The 10,515-nt window shown below is 40.7% G+C and overlaps 1 protein-coding gene across 1 annotated transcript; it reads left to right on the top strand.

The window, feature by feature from the left end:
* The first annotated feature begins 851 nt into the window (after positions 1-851).
* LOC139147806 (monocarboxylate transporter 13-like) lies at positions 852-7,013 on the top strand. The gene is made up of 4 exons (XM_070719011.1): positions 852-1,258; positions 3,131-3,274; positions 4,028-4,831; positions 6,437-7,013. Exons 1-4 carry the CDS (start codon positions 1,003-1,005, stop codon positions 6,643-6,645), a joined length of 1,413 nt encoding a protein of 470 aa, XP_070575112.1. The 5' UTR covers positions 852-1,002; the 3' UTR covers positions 6,646-7,013.
* Positions 7,014-10,515: the final 3,502 nt, after the last annotated feature.

Raw genomic sequence — 10,515 nt, 5'->3', positions numbered from 1 at the left:
TGTCCTCAACGGCATTTTATTTGAGAGTAAGTATATTTAAAAAAAATAGCCCTTGCCTTTGTTCATTGTTTTCCAAGCTCCAATCTTGCATTTTAGTATCCAGCTTGAGGAGTTAAATGGCCTGACTAGTATGAGTCTAAACTTGTCCATTAAGAGCGTCCATAGGGTAGGTATTGTCATACACGACTTTAACCCCCTATCTTACTACTCTTTTAGTACTGGGACATTGTTGAGGTCAGAGACGTGTCTGGGGTCTTAACAAATGTTTCTCCTTTGGGCCGACCTCCAATTCACCCTTCAGAAAGACCAGGGGGAAGGTTAAGATTTTTCCTTTTGCCTAAATTGTTGCACATGCTGGTCATGTTTCACCGGACTTGTATGTTATCGCGTCCACTCTCCTTATCACTTATAACACTGGCATTAATATATTTGTTGTCGGACATTTTTACGCATCTGAAACAAAAAGAAAACAGGTTAACACCCCCCCCCCCGGGCCAAGACATTTGGACAAAAGTAAAATATGTGCATAGAAAAAGACTGTGTCTAGATATGTGGCTCCCGACTGAATGAGATTGCCTAACAATGAATATCCTCCTGTAAAAGGTCAATTTTAGGTGAGTCTATATTCCCTTTCTGGCCGCAATGGGCTTCTGTACTTTTTAAGGTGAATGGATATTACATCTGATTGAACAACACAAACTGAATTTTAAGCTATTAAATTGAAATTTCAACTTCAGGTTACAGTACGGCAGCACAACCTACTTTTCCCTTGGATCGATTAATCACAAACAGGTCGACAGTGCGAGCAATGTAACATTGTCTATGTACCGATGTTTACAGGACATGTGGTCACATCCTCGTATATGTGATGGAACAATGTTCAATGGAACACACGGGTAGGTGCATTGTGTAGAATCCATTCTTCGACTGAAGTTGTACTCAAGAGTTGCTGAGCTGATTTGCCATCGTGCAGTTGTTGGGCTTGTAAGTTTACCGCCGAAGATGAAAATGTCACAGGCGGCAGGAGACGTGACGACTGCTACTGGTTCGGTAGTACCCTCGCTCGACGAACCGACCAGGGACGGTGGTTGTTTCGGGTGGCTTGTCGTTCTTGGCGCCCATATATGCCAACTATTCGTATTCGGTGCATACCAAGCCATAGGCCCACTGTTTGTTGTCATTCAGAGACATTTCGAGGAGACCTCAGCCCGCACATCGTGGATAATTGCACTCCTTGCATCCGTTGCATCGGGTTTGGGTAAGTCCTGACAGTCAACACATGACCCGATCTCCGGGGTCGCTCTTGGCTCGGACGTAGAACTGTGTGAGACCATACCGCTAAAAAAGATTCCGTTTTCGACAATACTTTGATGCTTGAACAACTGTATTAATTGAAAAATAGCCTCCATTTTGGATCAGTGTTCTCGAGTGAATTTGCTGTCACTGTAAGTTGCATCGTTGTGCTCATGAGAAGCTAAGGGAGCCTTCATTATTTACGGCCTAGGGGTCGGAGGAATTTCATCGGAAACTCTGAAATTTCGAGTAAACACCCCCTGCCAACCCTGATGAATTTGAGTAACCCCCCTCTCCAACACAGAAATTTTGACTGACCCCCCCTATTTAGAGAAGTTAGATATCAAGACATGTATTTGTAAAATTTACAAAAAATACAGCAATAGTAAAGACCTTTCCAATCCTGGTATACCCGGCTAGATTATCATCGGCTATCTCATGACAGTTGAAAAAAGGTGAAACCAACAAAATGAAATTCAAAGTCACAATAAAATGTAGATATTAAAGCTTAAGCTATAACCAGTATCCAGCCGTATAGTATTATTTGATTTGGATGGGTATCATGACAGGGTTTTCACTAAGACATCTGACAAGGCAGAATTTGAAAGTAAAGCGGAGAGAATTGAGAGGCTGAAGGGGAAAGTGTCAGAGGAGGTTGTAATCTCTCTCTTGCGTCAAAAAAATGAGAAATTGATGTGTGCAATCGTGCAGTCTGGTGCAATATGAGAGGTGTTTTCAATACTATTTGTAATTTTACTAAGTAAAACTGTGAGAACACGTACGCAAAGGGGAGAGCGCGAGAGGGGGGTGTCCCCCCTCTCGCATCGAAAATTTTGAGAAATTGATGTGTGAAATGGTGCAAACTGAGAGGAGTTTCAATTCATTTTGCACCAAAAATTGAATAACCTCCCCTTCTTTCTCTCCACATTTTGAGCAACCCCTTGTAGTTTTTAATATTTTATTGACCCCCCCCCCCCAACATTCCTCCGACCCCCAGGCCGTAAATAATGACAGCTCCCTAATGACGCAGAGGCACTGAGTGCACACACACGTAAAGACGCAGCGCGGTAAACCTTCAACTGGACGACGTCCCGTCCCATAAATACACTTACACCATTGAAGCAGCGATGCCGGTCAGACGATTCAATAAGCACATGCCATGTGCATTGGGTTAATTGATCACTTGAAAACACGTTTGCTCCCCCCCCCCTAAATCTCTCAAAATTCAAATATCCGAGATTGAAGTTATAGATAGCCATGAATTCAGATATACTACTATGTGATGTGTCACTTGTTTAATAGACAGTGCAAGGAACGAGATCTATTGTCTCTGGTTGTCTGTAAACGATGCTTTCGAAATATCAAGCTAAAGAAAGGATACAGCTTTGGTCAAGATTAGATCAAAAACAATATTATGGTAATGTTACGGTTATTTCTTGAAGATTGCCTCACTTACCTAGGCTCTACCCCTGAAAATTCACAGTAACAAAACTATATCTGAGGTACACATATCAACATGTCAAGCACGTGTGGTAGATTTTGTCCAGGATAATATAAACAATTTCTTTTAGTGAAAGGTTCGTTAGCATGTAATTATGATTACAGTTTTATCAAACCAGTTGTCTTGTCCTCCTGAGATAAATACTACACAACAAACTCATTACCTTACATTACATTACATTACATTACATTACATTACATTACATTACATTACATTACATTACATTTCATTACATTACATTACATTACATTATGGAAACACATCAAGCCAGTATACCGGAGCACAATGACAACGCCAAATATCTCACACTCTTGTCTCTGTATCCTTCTTTTACAGGTCCATTGTCAAATATATTTGTAAAGAAGATTGGATTTCGAATGACAGTCTTTATTGGAACTATAATTTCATCTACTGGTTACTGCGTTAGTGCCTTCGCTCACGAAATAGAATTCCTTTATTTGAGCATTGGTCTCACTGTAGGTAGGTACTTTTATTACGGTTGGCCAGATTCTTCGAAAAGGCTCTGTTCCAATCAACATGTTTTAGATGAAAGTTGACAATCTGATGCCCTATACAGGCATATCAAAGGATTGATCTCGCTTGTCGGATTTCGGAACCTGGATCTGCGCTCGGCGAACGAAGTGCGCAAAAAGCGGTGAAGCAGTGAGCAGCGACTTACGAATTCTGGCTGGAACCAACAGGCCAGGAATGTGATGACATCAAAATGGGCTGTCTTGCCTATGGTAATAAGTGCAATTTTCGCATCGTACCTTCGCCTTGTTCCATATATTGAGGTTATTCTGTGAGGAGGGTTGGGGTTAGAGTTACCGTGCATATATCACCATCGCAGGGCATGCCAGTAAAAATCGCACGCGATCATACTGTATCAATCAAAGTCGTTCACATCCAGCTGATCGGCAGACGAATAGGGCCACAAGGCTTAGCGTCGTTTGAACGGAATGGTGACCCTCCTGCAATTACAATAGCGCCCCCACCATTTAATTCTGTCCAAGTCTTAAAGACATGTGCCAGAACAATATGGGTACTGTTTAATTTTGCACGGTTCGTCAAGGGTAGGCGTTTAAAACCACTCATCTATCCCCTAATTTACCATTCATGAATCTCACTGTGACACTTTAGATGTTTCGTCTGTGGTTTGATCATAACGTGCAGCTTAGATATTTGACGATAAGCTAATCATCATATTTCTCCTCTAATTTCTATTTTCTGAAGGATTTGGTTATGCCCTAATCATGCCTCCATCAATGAGCATCATCGCGTACTACATACAGAAAAAGTTTGAAGTTGCAAATGCCCTTGCCACCGTTGCAGCGAGTTTGGCTGTATTCATTTTCCCTCCCTTGTTGCAAACGTTGATTGACAACTACGGCTGGAGAGGATCTCTCATTGTGTTCTCCGCCTTGAATGCCCAGATGGGAATATCTGCCGCCTTGTTCAGAGCACCGGAAGAGGGAATTCGAAATGAGGGCACGCCGGAGGTGGGGGACGATGACGCTAAAAGATCGCCGAAGTGTTTAACGGGTACGGTCGAGATGTGCGATTTCAGGCTCTTCGCCAGACATCCTAGCTTCAGTGTGTTCACATTCGCCAGCACTTTATCAATCGGGATAGGCTATCAGAGCTTGGCGGTACACCTGCTGGCACGCGCGGAGGATAAACGTCTGGGAAGTAGTACAGATACTTCCTTGATCGTCTCCATCTTTGGATTGGCGGGAATAGTCGGAAGACTTGTGCATCCATTGATTCTGCATTTCACGAAGAAATGCACGAGGAATATCAATGTGTACGCATTCTCCCTATGCTTTGCTGGCGCGTGCAACCTAATGAGTCCACTCGCAACCGACTACACGTCATACATTGCCTACGCATCTCTCCTAGGAATTTCTGCTGGCATTTTCTTGTCAATGATGACAGTGATAGTAAGAGACATTGTCGGTACTGAATCGATGACAGCGGCTTGTGGAATAGTAGGATTTTTCCTTGCTATTGGATCGCTAATTGGTCCACCATGTGCAGGTAATGTATGAAGATACAGTTTTTCTTTTCCTTCGGTGGGTAGACTTAGTGAGAAAAGAAAAGGCGGTTTATGTATACTAATCAAATTTTGACCACATACGACAAAATCAGAGCTTACAGTGTGTCAGAAATCTCTTTTTTGTCTTTGGAGTACAGACTTCACATCCACAGTGTAAAACAAAGTCTACGCCTACTTGTGCTGGTAGTTCATATATCTTCTGGCTGCAACTGCAAGTGCAATTTCAATCATTACCATTACCATCTAATTCTATACCATGACGCCATACAAATCCAACCCATGATACTATGTTCCATCACACCACACCACACCACACCGTACCATACCAGACCGTACGATATCATGCCACACGCAATACCACATATACTACTACCATACCTCATGCAATACTATACCTAAAGTGATCACATACCACAATGTCAGCGCATTGCCGTTTACTTCTGTTCAAACTCTCAGTTCTATCGCTTTTGAAGTCGTGCATGGATGTGTCGTGTCATTCTTATAAGCATTAAAGAGCAATGAACGAACTTTGCCACCTTGTTGTTTGTCACTCTGTGCAGAGCAACGACATTTGCACACCGCGAATCACTGACAACTATAAACCCAAATCAGTGATGGCACTTTAACAGAGGCTAATATGTACCACAGCTACAACTTGCAAAAATGTTGTGATGAACTATAGTTTCGTAAAACGAGGGCCAAATTCTGAAGCGGTTCGGTCGGGCAGGTCATAGCAAGCCGGGAGATTGTAGTTTTCTATAGCAACTTGATGAGTCTGAAACTAACTTAAAAGGCTGTTATGCAGCTCATTGGCTGTTTTGAAATGGTCTATTATTCAACCAACCAATAAGCTACAAGCTTAAGAGACACTGCCAGAAACACAGTAGAGAATTGGGAGCGATACTCTGACGGATGCAATAGTGTAAAGCATCCCATTGTGACGTGAGGCAGAGAAATGTTCATGCGGCGTTGTTGTGACGTGTTGGACATGTCCCGTGTTGGTTGTACGATTCTTTGCAGAACGCAACCACTGCATGAAGTGTAGGACTAATAAGGGAACAGAGGATCAGTTCAGTCAACGGGACAGATCAGAGCAATTGAGTTTTTTGATATTAAAATAGCGGATAATGCCATAAAGCTGCGACGTGTGGTCAGCTGCAATGAGTTGTCACATGAAAGTAAAACTACACGAAAGGTTTTGTCTTTAAACAGAAAGTACTTTTTATTTCTATCATAAATATTATACATTGCTTGTCCGCAAAAAAGGAGTGATATTTTACAGTCATCGGCCTGTAATAAATGAACACTACTTGTTCAAAAATAGTTCTTGACGGTCTTACGTAAAGTAGAGCTGCTTTCCCGGGAAGCCTAAGAACGTTTTGTAATAACTTGATTGATCTGCCGTCATGAAACACCTCCCCATGCAAGTACGCAATAGTGCTAAACGCAAGAGTAAAAAATACGAAAGCGTTTCGTTTTCAGGTTCAATATTATTGTGTACTTAATGTACTAGTATCTTATCGAGCCGAGTAAGGAAATCATAAAGACAGATAAGCTTAATCCCATTTTCTTTTTTCTCTTACAAGGTTACATTTATGACGTCACTGATGACTACGACAACTCATTTTATTTCTACGGATGTCTCCTTGCCTTTGGAGGGCTTATGATATTCGTATTGGAACCGTACACGACGAGACACCGAGGGACGGCAGGGAAGGCTACTAATGTGACCTTGGGTGACCCCGACAGGCACCGCGTGTACGTCGCTGAAATGGCGACACAAACTGGTCCTTGAATCGACATGCATGGAGACAAAAAATATTTTCCCTTCAAATGCTAGTTTAGAGAAGTTGAAATGTGAACTGAAGTAAGTTTATCTTAGAGAGTCGGATCAATAGACAGAAATTCCCAGCCAATGACAATTATTGTGTTTCGTCCCGGCCAGAGTTCTCCATGTTTCCCGTTCATATTACTCTAGCCACCTTGTTCTAATTACTTGCTGTTTTCTCTAGCGTTCATCACTTGAGTATATGCGCTGAGAACTGCAAATCTGTAGACATGATATTCTTTGATGATAAGCTTTGCCACGCTGTTGTTACTTGTTACAATGTTAGCTCAATGCCATGTGCGTGTCGGAATAAACCAGCCTTTGGTGAGCGTCATAAAACCAAAGTAGGATACACTTTTAATAGCATTCTCTCTGCGATTTGCCGACGCACTCCATGGAGACCTATATGACCTGGACAGTTCTTTTCAGACAATCATCACAGCTGAGGTAGACCTACTCACAGTTACAGTACTACCCCACCTACATCTTCATCAGACATCGCTCTATTGAAGATCGTCTGTGAGTGACATGTAGGGCCAATTGCAAAACTAAATCATACTAGTTGGCGTAATTTAACGTTCTAGTTTTAAATCAGTAGCGCGTACATACATACATACATACATACATACATACATACATACATACATACATACATACATACATACATACATGTAAAATGTTTGTAAACACAAAGGGATATACAGACAGACAGCAATACTAAGATGTCTGTGTGCTTGCGCGCTGTATGCTGTCTGTCTCATCTATATCTCAAGAACGGTTGATCGGATCAAAATAACAGCTGATGTATGAATTCTTGTTTACAAACAGCAGAGAAGTGACAAGTTTTTTGTTGGCGTAATTGATTTTAATTTGCATGATTATTTATCCAGACGTAGGATATTCTCCGCATAACTGCATCAGATGTGATGTGATATAATTTACATATTTAACAATCTTTGAAAGTTTATATATATATATATATATATATATATATATATATATATATATATATATCGACTCAGTTGGCAAAACTTAAACAAAACCTGTCACATATATTTCACATGCAAAAACATGAAAGTGGGTAAGACATGTATCAGTTTTCGTCAGTTAATTTACATATTTCGTAATACTTTGATTGAAGTTATGTATCAAAAGAGACAAGCTGAACACCTACTTTATCCGTAATTACAATAGAAATTGCTCATCCTAGCGAATTAAATTATATTTCAGTTTTATAAATTAATCGGTACTTAGCGCATCAACATACTTTCACAATGAGGGCGTACTTTTCTTGAACGACTCCGGCAAACTTGAAACTTGTCATATGTAGTTAACGTAGAAATATATGACAAAACTGACACACAGGTGGAATATTGATGTGAGCTAATTGCTAATTTGAATATTTAGTGATACTTTTAACTGAAGCTATATATCAAAGGTGATGGAACTATACTTTGATTGAACTTAGTACAGATTTTGCTAAAGGTAACATATTGATAAACTGAAAACCACATTTCTGTTTCATGGCAAAAAAAACCGATAATTAAGTTGCATATTTTAACAAAGTTTAAAAGTTTTACTCTTATTTCTTTAGTGGCTGCACCAAATATGATAATTATTTTTCTCAGTAATGGCCGAAACACAAATCTTGATCTCGGGAATGGCTACATCAAATGGAGCATCTTTGCTAATGATGTAGATCGAGCATATATTGTCATGAAAACAGAATATTCAATGTTTATAACATCGTGAACTGGAAAGATCATTATCATTTCTCGTCCGGTCATCATTGAAGAAGCCCCTATACCTGTACACTGAACAAGTTTGTCTATTATTATTATTACTACGACTACTTCTAAATTCAAACCCTTTACACATATTTACTCTGTGCTGTATTACACACAACAGAAGAAACAAAAAAATTAAAACTACAATTGGCGGAAACAGCTATAAAAATAACAAAGTAGAACTTGATAAAACGATAGGTTTTCAAACCGTACTTGTCGACGTGATACTGAACAATGACGCAATCAATAAAGAATACAGACAAGAAGAGTAGCGTACAAACTGTGTCACCAAATATGATATTATTACATATGTACTGCAGATTATTCTATTGTGCCCCACCACATAAAGTTGGTATTGAATCTCAGTAATGTGCATATGAGAAAAATAGTTCCTTTTTGGCAAGATAAATTGCATATCATATTGACCACAGTTGCTTCCTACACTTTATTAATTTTATCATAATAATACAAAATGTTAACAATAAACTCCTTGTCAAACAGCTAAAAACGTACTTACAGATTGAAGGAGAATATCACAAGCCATCAAATAACTATGCAAATTAGTCACGTGCCCATTCAATAATTTTTCGGTATTTTCACGCTAAATTATGCAAATGAGTATCAAATTTGGCGGACTACTTTATACTTTCAAATTGGTAAAAATTGTCGTCTACTGTATATTGAAACCAGCTCGATTGAGGACCAGCATTACGACTGGCAAAATTGCGAATATGTTGATCATTTCGAAAGTGAATTTATTACGGAGACACAATGGAAACACCTTGTGACACTTGAGAAACAAGTATTTTCCAAGGATAACGCGACGGTAGCGTCGTTGACAGTGCCGTCTGGGACTGCACAGGGAGATGTGCCCGTGTCAACACAGCTGACATGTCGAAAGTTGCACCGCAGAAAACCAAAACACGGAAATGAAAACAAGACGCGAAGTGGCACTTTTCAAGGAATGGCTTCACACCATGACAGAAGAAACTTGCGAAGTTCTGAACATTCCACCACCTGAGTTAGATCAATTGCTAGCCCGTTTTTTTCTGAGCGACGGGACTCACTGACAGCGCTCGTACGGTAAAGCCTGCGTACAACGACTGCTCGATGCCGGCGTTCCACCAACTGTGGCTTCACAACTAAGCTATTAAAGCGGGCACAAAAATCCAACATTACTCAACCGCTATTCTATGGCCAGTGCAGACCAGCAGCGTCAGATGAGCAACATACTCGCCGGTATACAACCTGCATTGATCCGCAATCGACCGCGACCGGAAGTACAAGCCTGATGCCGGCAGAACATACACCGCGACCGGTGGCCGTCCTTCGTATGCTATTCGAGGTCCCTTGTCGTCAATGCATCAAAATGCCCTCCATCAGTTTCCGCAACTACCAGGGATGTTCTCAAATGCACAAATCAGTGGTGGATCGTTCAACTTTACCTTCAACATCACCGGAAATAATTCCCTATCTCAACAGTCTTGGCCTGTATATCACGCGACGTCGTTGCATCGCCTCCAAACGTCGCCGACCTTCAGTGATCTACTCCGATTCCGACTCAGATTGAATGATTCAACCGATAACATAATTACACTTTCTCGTTTTGAAGTTTTGCTCATTGTTCTTGTTCCAGTGTACATGAATTTCGATTATAATGATATAAGGGAGCTTTCAGTAATTACAGGGGGGTGGGCCGGGGGAATTTCGCGAACACCAGTACCGTAAAATGTGACCCTCCCCCTATCCTCCTGTCTAAAATGTGACCCTCCCCCTTGTCAGACATTCTAAAACTTGACCCCCCCTCCCCCCACTACTGCGGTATTCTCCCCGGGAATAATTAAAAAAGTATCAGCTAATTTACATAACAATTGGTTCAATTGTTATTTTAGGTACAAATTACAGAGGGGAGGGCTGGTGTTTTTGGAGGGACAGTCGCAATTTATCACGCAAGGATTTTTGAAGAGATATGGTATTTCATACAGTTTAGGGAGGGTCACCATATTTTGTGCAACTATAAGAAGGCAAGATGTAGCTGATTTAGTGCTTC

Source organism: Ptychodera flava, chromosome 13, assembly GCF_041260155.1.
Source record: "Ptychodera flava strain L36383 chromosome 13, AS_Pfla_20210202, whole genome shotgun sequence".
NCBI lineage: Eukaryota > Metazoa > Hemichordata > Enteropneusta > Ptychoderidae > Ptychodera > Ptychodera flava.
The sequence above is the reverse complement of the archived record's forward strand: the minus strand, read 5'-3'. Positions and strand labels throughout refer to the sequence as shown.